A 24,116-nucleotide genomic window follows, 5' to 3' on the forward strand; every position below is an offset into this window, starting at 1 on the left:
ATTCATCTCCAATATTTTTGTTAAATATAAAAAGGGATATTTTGGTATTTTTTTTTAAATATTGTTCACATGTATGTACCAATATTTTTGTGAAATAAAAAGGAAGTTTTTGCCCTTTTTTTTTTTTCAAATATTTGTTGCACATATGTACAAATATTTCTGCAATTCCAATATTTTTGTTAAATATAAAAAGGGATATTTTGGTAATTTTTTTTAAATATTGGTCACATACATGTACCAATATTTCTGTGAAATAAAAAGGAAGCTTATGCAATTTTTAAAAAAAATATTTGTTGCACATATGTACAAATATGGGACATACATCTTCAATTCCAATATTTTTGTCAAATATAAAAGTGCAATATTTGTAATATTTTGTATATTGGTTAATTATGGGTACAAAGATGAGACATATAGTTTAATTTCAATATGTGTGTCAGATGGAAAAGGACTTTAGTGTAATGTTTTGAAATATTTGTTATACACAAACATGGGACATTTTTTATATCACTGAAAAACATACATGGACACACAACATATGTGTATTACCATATTTTCCCATGTTTTGCAATATGTCACATTTCTGTATGAGAATGTCTATCACTTGTGTTCAATATGAAAACAGGTTTTACACATGCAGCTCAAACATTGGAGCTGTCCAGTGCGGTGGTGCTGAAACGTACATTTGATGACGCAAACAGCTACGCCAGCCTTAGAAACGTTAGAACTGAACTATTTCTGAACAGCTGTTCCTTTCTTGTCATTTATTCTGCCTACCTTGGGATATATCTACTAATCTAAGGTAGATTTATTGATTTCAACCGATGTAGCCTACTAGCAGATACAATCTCACCCAGTTCGTCCTAAGAGGTTTCAAGAATTAAATAGGCAAAAGTGATGCTTGCATAACCAAATTAGTCTATTGGAGCTGATTTCATATTTAACAATTCCATTCATTTTTCCCTACCTGGCTATTAATAGACAAACAGTGCCCTCCTCTCCGATGCGCAATTCACCCCCGCCCGACTCCCCCGAGACCAGAGCATCCTACCCCAGGTAGAAATTGACGTCAGAGCTGTTTGTAATTTGACGTGTAAACATCCCTTCTCCTTTCACGACTCTTTCATTGTTGGCTCTCCGTGCACGCGCGTTCAATTACTCGCAAACACTGCATTAGAATTAATTCGCGGAATATAGCTTTTACCAAGACATATTGAGCCAAACTGATCTTTTTGGTATTTATATATTCAGAATTTATTTATTCATTTATCACTATCTAATTTTTATATTCACGCGCTTCTCTTGATCATCCAGATCGCGAACACGTTTTTAAGTGGTTGTAATTGATTTGAAATGGAAGAAAGATGTCGTCCAATGTTGCTGTGCAGTGTTCTCGCTCTTCTGTGCGCGCTGGTGTCCTCCGCCCTGGACAGACAGTATCTGAACGAATGGGCGGTGGAGATTCCAGGAGGAGCCGTCGCTGCCCAGAGCCATTGCCGACGACCTGGGCTACAAATTAGTCCGACAGGTAAGTGACTAAGTACCAAAAATGGTAGTTGTTTTTAGTCCATAACCAGGGTGAAGTAGCGGTCTCCCTCACATCTGCCTCTGCACTTCAATTTTGCATCGCGACTGCTGCATGAGACTTTATATTCATATGGTTGTGTTGCTGCTAATGCATATATTCATATGTGTGTGTGTGTGTGTGATATGTAACTGTTGCATTGCCTGATTTTTCTTCTGATAAAAATATGTAGGGATAAAAGTGAAATTCCGTTGTGTTTAATCAGTTGAGGTGAACCTTTGTTTTGCCATTAAACATAGAAGCATCTTTTTAGTGATGTTTGAATTGTAAATAGGATACCTATGTTTCATAATCCCCTTAGGTCCATATTTATGTTTTCTAAATAGCTCAAACAAACAAATTCATCCTTATTTTTATTTTACAGTATTTTGCTCCAGAAGCTAGGTCTCTTTAAGGCAATTCAGTTATGAGAAATGAGCAGATACATCTATATTAGCTACACCTTGTTCTTGTTTGTCATGATTTTTATTTGTATCTTTTCCAAAAGACTGAACACAAACAGATATTCCATAGCAATGTGGCTTAAATGCGCTTTTTTACATAGCATACCTGTGACTGTTTACCCAATAACATTAATTCAGATGTGATGTGTGAACCTTTACATAAGTAAATACACGTATTGTGTCATATTGTGTCATATCCTCTTACAAGGAAGTTAGCGGTTTATTCATTAAGTCTAAGTGGGGCGCAATCAGCCTGGGCATTTTTTAGAGCTATTAATTCAGTTCAAATATTTTTGTAGCTCTAGGCCCACTAGACCAGACAGATGGGAAGTGCGTCATTATGGGCTTAATTTAGTTCCAAATATGAATCCTTCTCTTCAGTGAGCTCTCTCTTTCTTTCTCTCTCACTTGTCTGCAGATTGGGACACTGGAAAACCATTATTTATTCAAGCGATACAATCACCCTAGCAGGACCAAAAGAAGTGCAAATCATATCACCAAACGTCTGTCGGAGGATGACAGGGTACGAGACCTCATCCCTTATGCAGCTGATATTCTATGTACATATGTAGTAAATTCAAGGTTTGTGTATTATAACTGTGCACACCAGCTTAGTTAGTGGATTACAAAATGTGTGTTCATTCAAACACCTCTATCATATACTATGAGGAACATACAGTAGGTAGGCCGTTGATTATTATTCTAAGAGAAAACTCAACTGAGATCACAATTAATATCTCAATTGTTCCACTTACATTGCAATGATATTAATGGAGTGCAAATGAAGACTGCTTTGATTTTGGGAGAAAACCCTGAAAAAGTGAAGGATTCTCTTATTTTGGATTTTCAATCACCACTAATTGGTTAAAACATGGTTCTGATTGGCTATTTGGTTTCGCTTGTAGGTGTCTTGGGCCGAACAGCAGTATGAGAAACGAAGGGCCAAGCGTGCTCCTCTGGGGCCAGAATGTAAGGACTGCTCTGTGGACAAACTCTTCGACGATCCTATGTGGAACCAGCAGTGGTACCTGGTGAGTCTCGATGTTTTAACATTTCTTTATCAAAGGGTTTTAATTCCCTTGGCTTTGCGAATTTCTTCAGGAGTCAACTCATCCTAATAGAGCGCAACAGTGACAGCCCGGAAGTATTTTTCCTTACTTACTTTCCAAAATGAAACTATCGACTATACTGTCTTTGAAGACGAAAAGTCTTTGATTAGAAGTATAAAATATCATATATGTTGAGGTTTATTGCAAAATTGTCACTCAGTATTCAACATCCAAATATACACATCATTTAGGGAGACTGACTCCATTACGCAATTCACAATAGTTTTTGGGAGGGGGCGGTCACTGCTGAAGTCTTTTGCCGTGATTTCCATTCTATGGTAACAGCGACTTCTCTGATTGGTGGATCTCTGTAGAAGCCATGCATAGCCGTGATTTCAACTTACTTGTAGCTTCTAGAGTTATCATCGCTTAACTTCTGAGATTACGGGCAATTTATCTTGAAAGGTTTGTATTTTATTGCAAAAATAAAAAAGTTCTTTATGTGCTCTGTTGTTTGACATGGGTGGACTTACCTCTTCAAAGGCGGAACTCATTAATATCATAAATGGTTTTGTTAGATTTTCCCATAAGTGTTGTAAAAGCCAGCATTAAAATCCTCTCTGGGCTAGTGTCTTATATTTCCTGTCTGTATAGGTCTTCATTACTGTGTCAGGACTCCCACAGGGCTTGCACTCTATGCGCGGTTGAAGCTTTTAGAGCTCATAGTATGGCTAAACAAATATGAGATTGTAAAAGAGAGCGCTCCATAATCCCAAACAACAGAAGAGCCAATCACACATTAGTACCAATTTACTGAGGCACAATGGATTGATGGGTTTATCTTATGGAAGCCAAGCCCTAAATGCCAGAGAATGGCTTCCGTACACACACAGATGGGAAGGATTCACTTGTCTCTAATATGAAGCTCATGGTTTGATGTAGTAAGTCACTCAAATCAAATTGAAAACCTCCATTTGCATTTCTGACTGGTGGATTAATTTTTGGGCAAACCTTTTATTCTAGATAGCAATTCAGCAGTGGAATAAACCAACAATGACCTTTTGTTCTTTTTGCTTCCACAAGTGCAGTTTCAAACCCTCTTTATTATTGTCTGTAACCTTTTCAATTGCGTTTCTAAGCATCTCCCACTCTTAATTTAATTGTTTATTCAATTACTGTTTCGTTATTAACTATTTTCATGTCTCTAAATTTGGCTCCATTGATTCAGAATCAACTCATCAGCCTGGCTTGAGTCATGCTACAGTTTATATACTGTACTGTATATGATTTGCAATAGCTTTGATGATGACAAGATTTACAGAATCAAGAGAAGATTATGCACTTTTGTGGAAAGTAATATTACTTAAGGCATTGTAGTGGTAAGGCGATGTTGTATACAGAGTTAAGTAAAGTAATAATTTCCCTTTTAAAGGTAAATCTCATAGCACTTTGGTAAATGGGTAGTTAAGAGTCATTGTCAACTGCATGCCTGCCAACACTCCTGATTTTCCACCCCTCCTCCCGCTGTACTCCTGATTTACAATTTCATTTCCAAGCAAACAGCTTTTGTTATAGAGAGGTCAGTTGTTGTGTCAAACAGACAGGGACTTTGTCTTCGTTACAATGTGGCGTCACGGCGAAATCATTCCAGATCGTTAATTTAACAATGACATAATTTTTTTTATATGGTGGAAAAGGGGTCATCTGAAAAGTCAACACATTGTGCTGAAACGTGCTATTACTGTGGAGGGTGTGGTAAGGGACCGTCTGAAAAGTCCACATATTGTGCTAAAACTGTGGATTTTTTTTTTTATTATTATTGAAAAACAAAAGGTTCAATTGAAATAATCAATAAGATGTACAAAATAACACAGATTCATCCATGTATGAATACAATCACTGAATCATACAGGTGAAGGAAAAAATAAATAAAAAATAGACTAATGTAAATAGCAAAAAAACGTAAAAAATAAAAAATAATTAAATACACATAAAACAGCACAGATTTATATATAAATAAGATAAAGAAGATAAATAATCGAAGAAAATATTTTTATAAGTCATGGGTCAGAAAAGTTCTCAGCATATAATAAATTATGTACACTTTTTATTATTAATAACTTAAAAAGCATTTATTGCTAAAACTGTGAAGGATGTGGTAAGGGACCATCTGAATACAGGGTAAATTTCTTGGTATTATTTATCTTCAATTAAGTATTACTGACCGGTACTGTCGCTCCCTATATGTATATTACGCAGTCTGCATGGTCTACCTACTTCCTACAGGGGCACCATCTTACCCTAAGGGGGCACCAAAAACTCCACCGGCTGCCGTTCCTCGCACCACGACACCCACACCTGAAAAAAATCTCCCTATTTTTCACAATCCAATGTTGGCAGGTATGCAACAGTGTTACATAATTAGCCTCATTTCCTTCTGAAACACAAAAGTAACAACATAAAGTGTACAATGACAGAAATGAGGCTGCCATGTTGAGGAGAAAACATTCTTGTCTGCAATCCTCTTTAAGAGACGAGCAATATAGACACTTATAGGTGCATGAAACTTTCAAGTAACATATAATCAAAAGTGGCCCTATTTATTTTCTTATTCTACGTTCCGGGTCTTGTTGTGCAAAAACAACTTTCCATTTTAAGATGACATCACTAAGCACTCTCATTTTTAACGCCTCCTCTCCAATCACCTGTCGTGAACCAATTAAATCTCGCGCCACATTTTTTCTCGTTGAATATAAATAAATGTCACATTACAGATGTAAAATTATGAACAGTGTCCCATCTTTAGTTTAGTTCATTATTTTTAATATTCCCTTTGAGTATGAAAAAAGTAACAATAGTGAATGCTTAACTATAGTTAACAAGTTGATCATGTGACTTACTAAATTATTGATATTACTCTCACATGTATGAAGTTTGTTTGTTACTCTCCCTGAGGAAGGCTCACGCCAAAAAGCGTTGGAGAGCTGTTTTACCTTTTGTATTAAGCCATGTGATAATAAAGGCTTTTTAATCAATAAGAGTGCCATGGTTATCCAGCTTTTATGAACCGCGTTTGATGTTGACTTTAAAGTTAAAAGGTGAAATGGAACATTTATATTTTAAATTACAAAGAAAACATAAAACATTCTATTTCACTACCTATCACAAAATTAAAACTCATGTTTGCTCAGTGCAATTGGTCAGTTTGAGTGATATGTTGTTGAACGAAGATGGTGAAAATGGAAGGAAGGATGACGTCCAATATTTGGAGATGAAAGAGGAGATAGAAAGGAAGGATATGGATTTGTGGGGGAGAAAGAGAGAGAGAGAGAGAGAGAGAGAGAGAGAGGACAAGTAACAGTGCGGACAATAGATTACATTTCACCAGAGACGATGCCTGATAATTCAATTAGAGAGATGATTCACATAATATTCTGCTTTTCTCTCTGCAAAAAGAGCACTGTGTCTTTTTCTTTCTTTTGTTTCTGGGTGGGTGCATGAAGCATTTTTAAATGTAACTGTTATTGACTGCATCTTTAGAGGTAATGATCACAAGAAAAGAAAATGTATGCACCTGCCAATATCTGAGACATCTAGTAAAACACTCGGGCTCAATTAGAGCTGGTATACCCGATGAAGGTACAGATTATATCATTGATGTGGCTGCAGGTTTATGGTTTACAGCACTCCAGAGGTTAAGTTTGATGTCATCGTGCTATGTGGCAGAGTTCATCATGTGCGGTGGGTGGGCTTTTTCACTTCCCCCTCCCCCTTTTTAGAGTCAGACCTCAGCTATGAGTCATGCCTCATGGTGGTGTTACTGCGGCGTCTATGCATAATTCGTGAGCTGATAACAAATCTCTTTGTATTTCTCTCACTATCTCTTAGTTGTCAATTTCAAAGAGCTTGGCATGATTGTTGTACATATTATGTTGAGAAACCATCAAAACAAACAGCGGACGGACGGACGGACGGACAGACAGACAGACAGACAGACAGACAGATAGACAGACAGACAGACAGACAGACAGACAGCTAGATAGATAGATAGATAGACAGACAGACAGACAGACAGACAGACAGCTAGATAGATAGATAGATAGATAGACAGACAGACAGACAGACAGCTAGATAGATAGGCAGGCAGGCAGGCAGACAGGCAGGCAGGCAGACAGACAGACAGACAGACAGACAGCTAGATAGATTGGCAGGCAGGCAGACAGACAGACAGACAGCTAGATAGATAGACAGACAGACAGACAGACAGCTAGATAGATAGATAGACAGACAGACAGACAGCTAGATAGATAGATAGATAATACAGACAGACAGACAGACAGCTAGATAGATAGACAGACAGACAGACAGACAGACAGCTAGATAGATAGATAGATAGACAGACAGACAGACAGCTAGATAGATAGATAGATAATACAGACAGACAGACAGACAGACAGACAGACAGATAGACAGATAGATAGACAGACAGACAGACAGCTAGATAGATAGATAGATAGACAGACAGACAGACAGACAGACAGACAGACAGACAGACAGACAGATAGACAGATAGATAGACAGACAGACAGACAGACAGACAGCTAGATAGATAGATAGATAGATAGATAGATAGATAGATAGATAGACAGACAGACAGACAGACAGACAGACAGACAGACAGCTAGATAGATAGATAGATAGACAGACAGACAGACAGACAGCTAGATAGATAGATAGATAGATAGATAGACAGACAGACAGACAGACAGCTAGATAGATAGATAGACAGACAGACAGACAGACAGACAGCTAGATAGATAGGCAGGCAGGCAGACAGACAGACAGCTAGATAGATAGGCAGGCAGGCAGGCAGGCAGACAGACAGACAGACAGCTAGATAGATAGACAGACAGACAGACAGACAGACAGCTAGATAGATAGATAGACAGACAGACAGACAGCTAGATAGATAGATAGATAGATAATACAGACAGACAGACAGACAGACAGCTAGATAGATAGACAGACAGACAGACAGACAGACAGCTAGATAGATAGATAGACAGACAGACAGCTAGATAGATAGATAGATAGATAATACAGACAGACAGACAGACAGACAGAGAGATGATAGATAGATAGATAGATAGATAGATAGATAGATAGATAGATAGATAGATAGATAGATAGATAGATAGATAGATAGATAGATAGATAGATAGATAGATAGATAGATAGATAGATAGATAGATAGATAGATAGATAGATAGAAAATAACAATTGTAAAAAAAGCCATTAATAAAATGTAATTAAATTTAAAATACTTGGCATGATAATTGTGCATACAATGATGGGAAAACCATAAAACTAACAAACAACAATTAAATAGGTAAATAAATAAAAATCACTCAAACAATCATTCAATAAATGAATAAGATGGAAAAATAAGGTAACTATGATAAAATGAAAATGGTAATAATGTCAGTAACAAAATAAAATAAAATAAAATCTCTCTCTCTCTCTTCTCTCTTTCTCTCTCTTTCAATTTCATTTCTTGCTGTTCTGAATCATTGGCATCCTGAGGCTGGGTCGCTCTGTTGTTTTCTTGTCTCCTCTCCCAGTCAATTACCCAATTAAAACGGTTACGCTAATTGGACTGCAAGCTCCCCCATCTCCCACTTTAAACTAACACACATCATGTGACTCATGTGAGTACAGTGCTATAAAATTATTGTGTATACCATAGCTCAGATAATTTGGTCTTGGAAGAAACTGATGAAAAACGTTGGAGTTCATACAGTATAGAAAGTCTTTTGATTGCAGACTTTGGTATCTTGGCTAATCTAGGAATAGCTTAAGAACGTGTTGCGACCTTCTGTTCCTGCACCTGTAGCTAGCAACTGCTCAGTTTTAGTCCAAGAGTATTCATAAACTGATAAAATAGCTTTTATGCACACTTGTCCATATTTTGGATGAAATTGTCTGTCAAATGCATAAATGTAAATGTACTGTAGACATTTTCTGAAACTTTAGAGAAGACATACTGTATATGCGATTACCACAGCCTTTTCTCAAGAGTCAAATTCTCCATTTGCCCCTCATTTAATCTCATTGGTGTCTAGGAGAAACAACTGAGATAAAAAAAGAGATCTCATTTGTTTTTGTTTTTCTTTTCATATGTGGTTAGCAGCAATTTACATAGCTGCTCAGCACTGACCAGCGACTCTCATATATTGAATTACCTGTCAATAAGAAGACATCCACTTATGGTGCAAGACTGAAAATAGTGCCCATAAACGAAAGGTCAGCATTGGAGATTACGTTGCTGACTTTCATTTCCAAGCAAACAGCTTTTGTTATAGAGAGGTCAGTGGTTGTGTCTAACAGACAGGGCTTTGTCTTCGATAAGAGGTTGAGAGTCCCTGAGAGTGGTGAATGGTACTCATGAATATGACACACTATTTCTCACACTCAGGGACATAAAAACGATCTTGAAACATTATCAATCTAGCTCATGAAGATTAATTAGTTGACGTAATGACTCTTTAGGGCACACCCTTCAGCTGTCACAGACAAACAGACAAACATATGAACATAATTCATGTTTTAAATGCACTCTACATAAATAATATTGTTTTAGAAATATGCGTAACCCAGGTAATGTACTTAAAAGTCATTAACTTTAAAGTCTTTTATTTTTTTTTAAACCTCGTTCCCCTGTGCATCATCAGGATTGCACCCCCCAGAGCATCTTCGATTTCCATTAGAGGAATCAGTCTGTGAGTGAGTATGATCTTGAACTTCTAGCATTGGCCCGGGTTTAGGCTTCATTATGCCTCATTGATCTCTTTCCGGCAGGCCTGGTTGAGCCCATCAAGTCTTGTATTCCTCTTGGGGGTGAAGAGCAGAGTCCTACCGAGACCATAAAATTGGCTTTAAAGTGGGATTATTTTGTCTCAGCCTGTGTCTTTGAAGGCTCTCTCTCTTCATCACAGCCCGAGGACAGCGATGACCCCTCACTGTTGTTGGGTGTTACAGCCCCTCTTCCCATCACTCGTAGGAGGAAGAGACAGAGCTCCACACTTGAGTCCGTGGCTGCCTGCCAGGAGGAGGCAGCAGCAGCCATTCCCGCTGCCGACCGCTAGGAGGAGGAGGCGGCAGCCGTTCCCGCTGCCAACCGCGAGGAGGAGGAGGAGGAGGCGGCAGCCATTCCCGCTGCCGAACGCGAGGAGGAGGAGGCGGCAGCCGTTCCTGCTGCCGACCCAAAGGGGGAGGAGGAGGAGGAGGTGACAGGCGTTCCCGCTGCCGACCGCGAGGAGGAGGAAGCGGCAGCTGTTCCCGCTGCCGACCGCAAGGAGGAGGAGGCGGCAGCCGTTCCCTCTGTGACCGCGAGGAGGAGGAGGAGGTGGCAGCCATTCCCACTGCCAACCGCGAGGAGGAGGAGGAGGCGGCAGCCGTTCCTGCTGCCGACCGCGAGGAGGAGGAGGCGGCAGCCATTCCTGCTGCCGACCACGAGGAGGAGGAGGCGGCAGCCGTTGATGAAACGATGTGTGTTGTGAAAGGCGCTATACAAATAAAATTGACTTGACTTACACGGCCCTGTAACCAGCACCCATCAGACACCAGCAACAAGCCTTTTACTGAGACCAGTGGCAGCACCTGTCAGACACCAGTCACCAGTCATTTGCTCAGCCCAGTAACCAACATCTGTCAGACACCAGTCACCAGTCTGTTGCTCAGTCTGTTCAGCCACTTACTCAGTCCTGTCCCCAGTGGTCGTCGACCAGTCTGACCCAGTCCTGTCCCCAACAACTACTGTCCAGTCCATTGTCACGACCTTGGTCTATCGGCTTTCTCCTTTCTGTTATATGTGAATGTGTTTGTGTCTGTCTTGTGTTTTCTGTCTGCCAATATGCTCTACTTTCCATGCCTGCATGTTTCCCCCTGCCATGCCTCCTCATTTAGTCCATGTCATGTTTAATGTCTGCACCTGTCCCTCATGTACTGTATGTTCCACTATATATTGTGCCCTCCTTCCTCGTGTTTGACGATTCATTTTGTTAGTAAGTTTGTTTGTTCCTGGTCGGCCCTAGTTATTTGTCTTTATTCTAGTCTAAGTTTTGATTTGTTTTCTCTCCCCCGTGATTGTTGTTGCCTTTTATTTTATTTTTATAATTTATATTACATAGTATATATTAATATTTACTTTCACTCAATCCTGCACTTGGGTCCTTCTTCCTGCTAACGTACTCTGAAATAGTTACACTACATTTTGAATTAAAGTAATCAGATTACAGTAATTTGTATTCAGGTTGCACCCAACACTTGTGGGTGCTAACCATATCAGTGTCCGTTTTTGCATTCATAAACCGCTAGAAGCAACATAATGCAACAGTGCATTTTTTTTAAAAGTTGAACGACTTAACTTGAGACAACGTCATAAAAATGCGGTAGTCATGGCTCAAACATATAGAAAATTGTGAGCTGTGTTGCAAAGGTCAAAGACATCAATCAAACGTATTTGTTTATAAAAACAAATATTTAAAACAGTACAGACAGAACGTGCCCTATTTTAATGACCACTTACAATTATCACTTACTGTTTGTGTGGTCTGGTTGGCAGAGGCTTTTGCTAGTTCTTAAAGTCACAGTTTTATCCTACTGGCTAACATTTTTTTGTTCTTCAAGTATTATGGTTATTTCACATCTCCCTCCCTGTTGCAATGTCTTTTCTTTTATATACTCATGTGTACTTGTACCCTTACAGACTTCAGCTTAAACTGTCTATCTCTCCCTCTTTTTCTTTTTTTCTACTCTACAGCAAGACACGCGGACGTCTCAATCCCTCCCCAAACTGGACCTGCATGTGATCCCGGTATGGAAGAAGGGCATCACAGGCAAAGGCGTGGTTATAACCGTGCTGGACGATGGCCTGGAGTGGAACCACACCGACATATTCCCCAACTACGTAAGTGTGTTGTCATGGCAACATCTACTCGACCACCGTCCATAAAACTCAGCGCTGTTGTTTTCATGCCAATGCCTACACTCTCAACCATGGATTATCCATAGTGACACCTACCACCATGACTAGAGCAAAGCCATTTGATGAGGACTTACAGGACAGAACATTCCAAACACAATTTCTTCAATGCATCCTGCAATGATAGCAACAGAGCTATTTAAAAACTTTGAATGTGTGCCTTTTGCATAAGACTAAGCAGTGAGGCAAACATCTCTTTTGCAGTTTAGAAGACACATAAATCACAGGATAATTTCAAACATCTGTCTCCTATTAGGAGTTAAGCACACTGTACTCATCAGCAGTACTACTACAGTTCTAATGTTGGCTTGTTTGCAAACTGCACAGTCTTTAAATCGAGTGGAAACCCATTTGTGTCTGATGCTGGCTAGTGTTGCAATGATAGCTCAGTGCGTTGTATATGGGCACACATGTGCACATGCGCGCACACATAGTAGTAGAGACAACGTGCTGGAAAACAGATGGAATTATTCCTCCAAATAATGAAACAGTAGTTTATGAGGCTAGGTTTTAAATCATATACTAACATAATGCTTACTGCATACTACATAGTATACGTTGTATACTGCTCACTCTTTTCTAAACACAGTACAGTGAAATATTATGCATTATGCATATTGCTTGTTAAATTGAGCATATAGTGGTCAGTTATTGTCTCAGAAATGAAACAGGTTATTTTGAGTTTTAAATTCTTTTTTTTTGTCTGATCAAATAATAATTGAAGTTAAAATCACAGCTGACATTATTTTAGTTTTGAAAAGGTCATGAAAGGTCATTTCAAGTGCTCTGTATTGTGGAACATGTTTTGTCAAATGTAGCAGGTCATCCAGGTATTCTATACATATAAAACTATTTCATACTGTGCACAATATGCATTATCTATACTGCAGAAATGGTAAGAGTACTGTGGTAGTATGCCATTTTAAACAATGCCAAAGTTGGATGTTATTATTAATTGTTAAAAATACTATTCTTTAAAATAGTAGGCAGTGTACATTACATGCTGCTAAGTATGCACAGTGTACATAATATAAACTGCAGAAATAGTACGAGTATTAAGCTATTTCGAACATAACCAATGTCTGATGTTTTTGTAAATGTAAAATAAATAAATAATCAATAGTAGGCAGTATACACAACATACTGCAAAGTATGCACAGTATTCTTAATATAAACTGCTGAAATTTGGTGGTGGTAGGGAGTGGTAGGGTAGGATGCTATTTCAAACATGGTCAAAGTTTGATGTTATTGTTAGGTTATAAAAAATAACATAAAAAATAGCGTAGTAGGCAGTATACACTATATACCGCACATTATGCACATTGTACATGCACTACAGAAATAGTAAGAGTAGTCTGCTATTTCGAACATAGACAAAGTTTGATATTATTGTTAAATGTTAAAAATGTTATTTAAAGAAATACTACAGTATACACTACATACTGCAAAATATGCACAGTATACATAATATAAACTGCTGAAATAGTAAGAGTAGTATAGTAGGATTATATTTCTAGCATAGACAACGTTTGATGTTATTGTGAAATGTTGAAAATGTTAAAAAATAGTAGGCAGTATACAGTACACAACTTACTGCACAGTATGCACAGGATACATAATATATATGGCATAATTTCTAGTAGAAGTATGCTATTTCGAACATAGCCAAATTTGATGTTATTGTTACTGTTTTATATATAGATATAATTAGATATATAGTAGGCAGTATACATTACATACTGCAGTAAGCTGAGAGTAGTACGCTAGTATTTTATTACAAACATAGCCCATATGGCTCTTTGCCATATTGGAACTATTACTATTTAAAACAAATCTACAGCATTTAATGCTAAGAAATGAATCAATTGCACAGATCAACTCTGACTTACTCTTTCTGTTTTCCACACTATAGGATCCTGCTGCTAGCTATGACTTTAATGACAATGATCCAGACCCCTTCCCCAGATATGACTCCACCAATGAGAACAAGTGAGTGAATGAATATCTTTACTCTTTCATTTCTCCAGATGAAGAAACAGAACATCAATGATACGTACAGTACATGGATGGATTTTCCAAACCCTTTAGTCTTTCAATTATGATAATCGTCATTTATAGTGATAAGGTATATTACTGGCTGGAGAATCTTACAAACCTCTGTCTGGCATACTTCCTTTCTGCCCTCATTAAAAAGAGTTGCAGATTTATTTAGCATCACTAAATCTGTCCAGGGAGAAGTAGACTGTACTGGCGTTGCCTTCCGCTATCTTTAAGCTGATATGAAAGGAGAACTGACAGTGTCAGTAGGTCTGATCAAGCAAGGTCTGTTTTCCATCAGGGAATGAATGTAATCCATTCCCCTTGTACACATATCTCATGCTCTCTTACATAAGAGGATCAAAATCCATGCATCTCTGTGGCCCAAAATAAAGAGCAGAAATCAAGAAAGTGCTTTACTGTTTTGTGAGTACGCAGTCTGTGTGGACTAATCTGCCCAAAAACTGTGGAATAAATAAAAAGGCATTGCAACAGAAGAATAAGTGGTGATGAAAATAGAAAACACCCATTAGTCTCTCTCTCTCTCTCTCTCTCTCTCTCTCTGTGGTTTTCTCTCTGTGTATGTCACTCTCTCTCTGGCTATGTCAGTGAATGAATCATACTGTGTAAGCCAGGGGCTGGCCATAAGGAGAACTGGGACTTTTCCCAGTGGGCCAGCCATGAAAATGAAAACTATCTAGAATTGTAACATTGTTCAATTGTTCAGGCATGGCACCAGATGTGCTGGCGAGATTGCAATGCAAGCAGACAACAACAAATGTGGCGTCGGGGTGGCCTACAACTCAAAAGTGGGAGGTGAGTGCCGTCAAGTTGTGTGTTTAAAATAATACCTTAAAGGGATAGTTCACTAAAATAATTAATTCTACAATAATTTACCCTTGTGTTGTTCCAAACCCAAATGACTTACTTTCCTTCATGTAAAACAAAAGGAGATTTAAGGAAGAATGTTTTCGGCCTATTTTATCCCCCATACAATGATAGTGAATGGTGATTGAGGCTGTAATCTCCTTTTGTGTTCCACGGAAGACAGATTTGAAATAACGTCACAACATTTTGGGGTGTAATATCCCTTTAAATTAATTTGTTGTATTGGTCTGGTGTTTGAATCCAGCAACGAGGTCGGAAATTCAGTATGTCTCGCTGAAAACATGATTATATAACAGCATTTACGTCTATAACTGGTTATACAAGTACACATACCACCAGTCCATGTTCATTGGGAAATATACTTTAGTGGGTTATAACATACAACAGCATGGATTACATGATTCAAACCATTGTAGATTGTCATTAGCTCTCAGGGAAGGTCTACAAGTTCATTGCTGTCCATTCATCCACAGGAATACGAATGTTGGATGGCATTGTGACAGATGCCATTGAAGCCAGTTCTATAGGCTTTAACCCCGACCACGTGGACATCTACAGTGCCAGCTGGGGCCCTAATGATGACGGGAAGACTGTAGAGGGGCCCGGCCGTCTGGCCCAGAAAGCTTTTGAGTACGGTATCCAGAAGGTGAGAAATTTGACACAACTCAGGTCCACTACTGTATAACCCAATCGATAAGTTTTAGCTACAACTGGTCATTATTTGTCAGTGTTTGTGCTACGGATATGAATGATTGCTCAAATCATGCAACTTGTTGAGGAGCGGTGTGCTATAGCTTTTATGAGCAATTCAGCTTAAGTTTTTCGGTTGGCAGGGTGTTAAAAGGGTGAAAATAATGGTATCACAATGGAATAAAAGCCACTCAATTTTGTACTATATAATATATAAAATATTATTATTTAAGGCTATTTGTTTATAGATAAATCTAATGCATTGTGATTAGAGTGTGTTACTGTAGCATTAACACAAACCCATTATAATAATGAATAACTGATTTTGCTCTAGGGACGTGGTGGGAAGGGCTCCATTTTTGTGTGGGCATCGGGTAACGGTGGGCGTCAGGGCGATAACTGCGATTGTGATGGATACACAGACAGTATCTACACCATCTCCATCAGCAGCGCCTCCCAGCAGGGTCTCTCTCCATGGTACGCTGAGAAATGCTCCTCTACGCTGGCCACAGCCTACAGTAGCGGAGACTACACTGACCAAAGAATAGTGAGTCTTTTATCTTGCTTTTTATTATTTGTTCTTCTTTTGTCAGAGAATGAATGAATTTCCCCTCAAGGTTTTGTGAGAATTTCGGTTCTGTCCAGGTCAAAAAAGACCCTGTAGAGTACAGTAGACAGCACACCTCTTATTTGTTTATAAATATTATAGTAGCATTTAATCTGGAAAGAGCGCCACCTACACATAAGTGCTGGTACTATTCTTTTTGCAGTAGATTTACAGTAAACCTCTAATTTGGAGTGATGAAAGCTGATAATTGGACAGTAAACGTGTCACTAAAATGCTGTCTTAGCCTGAGAGTTGCTTATTTATTTTTTTGTCCAGTTTCCTGTTGTGTTTTGCGGTGTTGCCATTTTACTTTGTGACTGGAACAAGTGTATTTATTGTATTGTATTTTATTTATTTACTTACTATTACGTGACAATTTATGAATGTATTTCAATCAGTCATCTGTTTCTTTTGCAGACTAGTGCCGATTTGCACAATGAATGCACAGAGACACACACTGGAACGTCTGCATCTGCCCCATTGGCTGCTGGGATATTTGCACTGGCTTTAGAGCAAAAGTATGTCTGAAATCTTCATGTATTTCATTAGTTGTATTAGTTCATAGCAGTCACAAAATTGTGTATATATATACACAGCTAATATACATATATGTGTGTGTGTGTGTGTGTGTGTGTGTGTGTATGTGTGAGCGTGTATTTATCACTTTGTGGGGACCAAATGTCCCCATAAGGATAGTAAAACCCGAAATATTTGACCTTGTGGGGACATTTTGTCAGTCCCCATGAGGAAAACAACTTATAAATCATACTAAATTATGTTTTTTGAAAATGTAAAAATGCAGAAAGTTTTCTGTGAGGGTTAGGTTTAGGGGTAGGGTTAGGTTTAGGGGATAGAATATAAAGTTTGTACAGTATAAAAAACATTATGTCTATGGAAAGTCCCCATAAAACATGGAAACACAACATGTGTGTGTGTGTGTGTGTGTGTGTGTGTGTGTGTGTGTGTGTGTGTGTGTGTGTGTGTGTGTGTGTGTGTGTGTGTGTGTGAGCGTGTATTTATCACTTTGTGGATATGGATAGTAAAACCCGAAATTTTTGACCTTGTGGGGACATTTTGTCGGTCCCCATGAGGAAAACAGCTTATAAATCATACTAAATTATGTTTTTTGAAAATGTAAAAATGCAGAAAGTTTTCTGTGAGGGTTAGGTTTAGGGGTAGGGTTAGGTTTAGGGGATAGAATATAAAGTTTGTACAGTATAAAAACCATTATGTCTATGGAAAGTCCCCATAAAACATGGAAACACAACAAGTGTGTGTGTGTGTGTGTTTGTGTGTGTGTGTGTGTGTGTGTGTGAGAGCGTGTATTTATCACTTTATGGGGAACAAATGTCCCCATAAGGATAGTAAAACCCGAATTTTTGACCTTGTGTGTGTGTGTGTGTGTGTGTGTGTGTGTGTGTGTGTGTGTGTGTGTGTGTGTGTGTGTGTGTGTGTGTGTATTCACAGAGCTTTTCAATTTTGAGTGTCATGGCAAAGGCTTCCCGTTTTTTATTTTTAATAAATTTACAAATTTTGGAATAAGGCTGTAACATAACAAAATGTGGAATAATGAAGTGCTGTGAATACTTTCTGGATGCACTGTATTATATATATATATATATATAATACAGTAGTACTTTTCTTATGAAATGTGATTTCCAGTAAACGTATCTTCCTCAAATCCAGCCCTGATCTGACCTGGCGAGACCTTCAGCACTTGGTGGTTTGGACGTCTGAGTTCGACCCCCTAGCCAGTAACCCGGGCTGGAAAAGGAATGGAGCTGGATTAATGGTCAACAGTCGTTTCGGCTTTGGCCTGCTGAATGCCAAAGCCCTGGTGGACCTGGCTGATCCCAAAGTCTGGAAGCATGTTCCGGAGAAAAAACAATGCATCGTTAGAGATGAGAGCTTTCAACCAAGGTACAACTGGTTTCTAATATGATGCTGCAACTACTGTTTCATGACTTGTTCGGTTTGCTTTAGGCTTTCTATCAAGAGGATCACAAACAAAGACAAAGCCGCCCGATATACTGCCATCTGCCAGCTTTGGCAGTTCATTTATAGACACATTAATTCAACAGATCCGGTGTGTATGTGTGCATTTATGTGTGTCTATGCGTTTTGCCCATCTGTTTGTTCTTTATGACTGCTTTGGTAACTCAAATGGAAGGATTTAAAGGGATAGTTTACCCAAAACTTTTAAGTCTGTCATCATTTACTCACATATTATTCCATATGACATACTGCCTAACATCTACTAAGGGTGAGAATTACAATTTTTGGGTGAACTATCCCTTTAATAATGAAGTCAGCTGATGTCCTTTACTATTGAGATTTTCCTTTAATAACCAAAACTCATGTGTTGTTTTTGTCCCCTACATTTACGTCATTGAATTCTACAGATTTAAGGCATTAGTGTGCAGACAAAGCTTTGCTAGGAAGAAGGCCACCTGAACAGATGTTTCATTTTCCTAGGACTGAATTTCCAGATATCTGAATGTCCTAAAGCAAATATCAAGACACATATTATAACATTGCACAATCACGCACTATTGTCTATTGTCAATTCCAAACCGCATAGCATTGTTTCTAAGTAGAGTACACCTTATCTCAAGCATTGGTGTGCATTATCACTATGGCTCTTGTTTGATGAGTCTGTGCTTTCAACATAATCTGCAGGGATTATCATACAGCTCATGTATATCTGTCCAGGGTATATTGGGCAGAGAAATCCCACCGTTTATGTCTATATTCTGAGATGTTTATCATATTGATTGTGACTGAAACACAACACACATCAGACTATTTTAGGGCCGTATGCTGTTCTGCTTTATAATCAAATGCAATATTTAAATTACATTGTGTTCAAGGTATATATCAGTATGGTTATGTTCAGAAGAGTATACTTGTGTATCCCACAATGCAATGGGCTGGATGCCACGCAGTATATTAGTATTCCATTCCGAACATAGCCTAGTCTGTATGTGTCCTCAGAACTAGACCCTTGATCTTGTCATTATTAGTGTCATGCTCAATCAGTTGAGCTACTAAAACAACTACTGGAAACATAAAATGTGTTTGAGTTTAAAAATCTCAAAATAATTACTTTTTTGTTTACAGACCATTAAAAGCTGCAGGTGAGATTTCCATTGAGATCCCCACTAAGGCATGTGCAGGACAGGCCAATTCCATCGCATCTTTGGAGCACGTACAGGTGGAGGTGAGCATCGAGTACACACGGAGAGGAGACCTCCACATCACCCTAACATCTCCATCAGGTGAGAAAGACAAAAACACACAAGTGTTTCTTTAACTATGGGCACTTTTGTCGCTGTGGACTTTTAGAAATTAAAGGTGCTGCAAGTGATTTTTTTATTTTAAAAAAATTATTAAAATGATATGCAGAAAACTTCCCTATTACCAGTCAGATATAACTGAGCTGGGGCTCTATAACAGCCCCACTCAAAAGAAGAAGAAAAAAAATAACTTTCACGTTTGTAAATTTTACTCAGTCCTCCCATGTTCATATTACTCATAAAACTAATATAACCAAGGGAACCTAAATTAACTAAGTTGATTCAAATTTAAAGTGTCTTGTCAGCTTTACTTAATCCAGTTGTGTTGGGACATTTTTTAACTGAAACAAGGCAGAGGATTTCTAGTTCCCAGCATGCTTTGCATCGGACTCGACAGGGAGAATAATTGTTTAAATTAAGTGCTAATTTATGTCTATGTGCAAGATGAATATTAAGGTGGGAGACGTGTTAGTGTTTATTGTTTTGTTATGTTATGTTGAGATTTAGAAGAATTTCTGTTATGTTTTAGTTTTGGAGTTTGCCATCATGGGAAACAGTGAGGCATCATGGGAAACAGTGGAGCTTCAGCCTAGGTTGAGGACCACTATAGCATAGTGAATAGAAGAAATTACATGGTTATTGTAATTAAGAAAAATCATTTTAAACATGTGGTACCACTGTCAATGATTGAATCAAGTTCAGCCCAAAAAAAAAAGTTTGATAGTAGGCTCTGTAAAGAGCAGCGAAGTGGGCCATGGTAAGATCCATTGTTTAGCTAATCAGAAGACTTTCAGCCAATCAACGATTGTCCAAATTCAAAGTGTGCACATGTCTTTGGATTGCTGGTTTTTGGAAAGAGGGCCTTGGCTAATTCAATGGATAAGCATGTCGGAAGTTCCAGAATGGCTAAAATCGAAAACAGCATCTTCTCTGAAATGTCATTGTTTATTAAATTATGCTTTAGAACTTTTTTAACCCTTGTGCATCAATTAAAAAAAGTTACACATAGGTTCATTATGGACAAAAAACTGTCATAAAAATATTATAGATTTATATTTTTTTCCACTTTCACTGACTTATATTTTAACCAGCATCAGCTCTAATCATAATGACCAAACATTCATTTATTTTCAGAATTTTAACACTTTAAACACCGGTTTGTTTACATAATGCCACTGTTGATTTTTATAAAAAATATAATAATTATAATTATTTTCAATTTAATAAATGCTAAACAGAATTTTTTTTATTTTTATTATTAGAGCCTCAGACACATACAAACCACACTCTGAAATCCATACCAAAACACTCACACAATTATATATTCATAATGTATCTAATTGGCTCTATAATATGCATAAGCCAAAAACAGCAGAAAACAACAACAAAAGCGATGATATGCCAAACCTGAAAAAATGGCACGATCTGGTAAAAAATATTTAAAATGTAAATTTTGAAGCCTTGCCAACATAATGAAAGCATGTTAAACAAGATTGCATAATTTTATAGTTAAATGGCACTGGGATTAAAAATCGCAGTTTTAATGGGTTTCAATGTGCCATTTTGGTCCAAAACGACGCTAAGAGGGAGTATTTTGTGTAACTAGTGCAAAAAATATTTTTTTAAAGAAAATAGGCTGAAATATTAAAATTCCAATAAAATTCACACCTGTGGAAAATTGTATGCAGTTAGCATTAACACAGACAAAGTTATCAAAAAAACAAAACTGAAAAAGCCAAAAATGTCCACAAGGATGCACAAGGGTTAACTAAAATGGCAAACATGTTTGTCTTGCTGCGGCTAACCTGATTGCTAACATTTTATGTATTGTATGTATTTATATATGTTTAGTGATAATTACCACAGTTTATTTATTTTTTTTAGCTTTGCATATCACATCTCATGCTTCATTTTTAATATACTCTTCACTGACACTGTTAACTCCTTGGTAAACCAGTACACTAAGGCTATGTCCACACTAATAAGTTTTGATTTTGCTACGTTTACACCTCTCATCCACACTGGAACAGCATATTTCTCCCCCCAAAAAGTTTTGAAAACACTCTTTAGTAGCCTACTGCTAAAAAAAAAAAAAAACTTCAAAAAAATGATGATATTAGGAAACTGAAAACCTTTTTCAAATTGAAATGGATTGTGAAAACTGTGGGAGTGGCCTAACTTCTGAAACCTTAATGGGGTTAAAATGGTTAGTTGTGGTTGAAATGGTGCAATCATTTTTTTTTCACCCACAGTCATACAGTAAGTTGTGGAAAACATTAAATATATCACAGTTTTAAAAATGTCATGGAACGGTATGCAACAGTAAGTTACATAAAGTGGTCGTAAGTGAGGAACATCAATATACAAGCGCACATTTTGGAATGCGACTAGTGTTGATACTAATGACACTAATGTTGTGTTTGTGTGTTGTGTTAGGTACCACCACAGTCCTTTTGGCAGAGAGAGAGAGGGACACATCATCCAATGGTTTCCGGAACTGGGCCTTTATGTCCGTGCACACCTGGGGAGAGAACCCCACTGGCACATGGATCCTGAAGATTACAGATATGGTACAAACCTGCATTCCAAGAGCTCTGTCAACAAAAGCCAAATGCACATGGAGCACCTGATCATCACAATCTATTTCCCTCTCTTTTGCAGTCAGGACGAATGGAGAACGAGGGTCAGATTATCAGCTGGAAGTTGATTTTGCACGGCACGTCTGAGAAGCCAGAGCACATGAAGAAGGATAAGGTGTACACCCCGTACAACGCCGTGCAAAACGATCGCAGAGGGGTGGAGCCCGTGGAAGACATGATCAAGGTCAGAACGAGAGCCAGAGTTTCAGCCACGTCGTCACTAATACGTTTCATACACACTAGAATGGTATTTTCCTCAACCAAAAAAGGATTATTTTGAAAATGTTCTCTATTACCGCCAGGGGTACATTAACGCACTGGCTTATACGGCTAAAGCCCAGGGGCCTACGATTCCCATGGGGCACGGCCTACAACTCCTATAGGGCCCAGTGGGAGATGCTGTTGTTGACATGGTGACAGTGCGCAAACGTTAAAGGCTCCCCCACACTAAAATCAATAAAACATTTCATTTTTGTTCATAATTATTATCATTAATATATTGGCTTGAAAAAGTTTAAGGACTTTAGGTTTTTTAAAAAAAAGAAATCCCTAAACCTAAACCTAAATTTCTGACCTTCAGTCTCGAACTCGGCACAGACTTTTCTGACTCCGGTTGCTATGTCTTTTCTTTTCCATCCATCCATAGATTTTAAATGACTGAATTGTATCAAAATTGAACTGAACCCTAATCATTATTATTTAATTCAATTAATGGCTAATAATAAGTCTAAATAACGTATCTCAAGGGCTAATAACGACCACAAAAACTGTACTTAAATCAAATGGGGTACTCTATGTTCTTGTGGACTTCATAAAAAACCACAAGCCTGTTTGGAACAGGGTCTAAGTTGTCTTTTTGTTTTGTCAAGCAAAAAATATGCATCATAGCTTCTTTCTCCTAAGAAGTACTTTCTCATTTCCTCTAGTCTTATCTCTCCCATTTCCTGTCTCTCTCTACTCTTCAGGAAGCTCCCACCCCATCTCACAAACCTGAAAATTCAAGTCTAGTAGCCCTAGACTCGCTCCCTTCCACTGCTTCCTTCGGTGTTCCAGAGGGAAATCAGGCGGCTGGCCCCTCCACCACCAGTCTGGCCCTGCTGCGCCTCCTCCAGTCTGCTTTCAACAGGCAGACCCCTGCGATTCCTGCCCACATACTGGCTGCATCTCCCAAAGTCTTGCAACATGAAAGGATCCCTCCTCAGAAGCTGTATCAGGCCCTTGACCAGCTAAATCAATACAGGGGCTCCGAGAACGGCCTGCTCAGTGACTACAGCGACAGCTTCTACAGAGTACAGCCATACAGGCACAGAGATGACCGGCTGCTGCAGGCACTGTTTGATATGCTCGGAGACGACCAGCAGTGAGACGAGAGGAGGGAGAACAGCAAGAGGGAACAGTTCACCCCAAAATAAATATTGTCATAATTTCCTCAACCTTATGTTGTTCCAAATCTGCATGAATTTCTTTCTCTCATGTATAACAAAAGTAGAGTTTAGGCGGAATGTTATTCTCAGTCACCATTCACTTTACTTTCATTGTATCTTTTTATTTTCCATAAAATGAAAGTATGAGGTAATTAAGGTCGTCAGTCCTTAACATTCTGTCAAACATCATACAGGTCTGAATAACATAGGTGAGTTAATGATGATGGACTTTTTTTATTTTTAAGTGAACTATAATTTTAAGAGGAAGACAAAGAAACCTAAGGGGACTAGAGTTGAGGGGGGTGAAGTGATGGGGCACAGAGAGGAGTGTGTTATCTTCCAGACAAGCTTGTTCTCATCTGCACATGTAGTTATCAACTATAAGCATTCTAAGGCCTGTATCTGTCAGTGTTTG

The 24,116-nt window shown here is 38.3% G+C and overlaps 1 protein-coding gene across 1 annotated transcript; it reads left to right on the forward strand.

The window, feature by feature from the left end:
- The first annotated feature begins 1,090 nt into the window (after positions 1-1,090).
- Positions 1,091-24,100, forward strand: LOC127625199 (neuroendocrine convertase 1-like). The gene is given in 15 exon segments (XM_052100333.1): positions 1,091-1,488; positions 1,490-1,528; positions 2,447-2,551; positions 2,934-3,059; positions 11,899-12,045; positions 14,033-14,109; positions 14,885-14,973; positions 15,519-15,691; positions 16,070-16,282; positions 16,760-16,860; positions 18,029-18,262; positions 19,463-19,620; positions 22,075-22,208; positions 22,300-22,461; positions 23,243-24,100. Coding segments are annotated over 15 exon segments (2,292 nt in total). The 5' UTR covers positions 1,091-1,353; the 3' UTR covers positions 23,642-24,100.
- Positions 24,101-24,116: the final 16 nt, after the last annotated feature.

The sequence above is a fragment of the Xyrauchen texanus genome, chromosome 31, assembly GCF_025860055.1.
Source record: "Xyrauchen texanus isolate HMW12.3.18 chromosome 31, RBS_HiC_50CHRs, whole genome shotgun sequence".
NCBI classification, from domain to species: Eukaryota; Metazoa; Chordata; class Actinopteri; order Cypriniformes; family Catostomidae; genus Xyrauchen; species Xyrauchen texanus.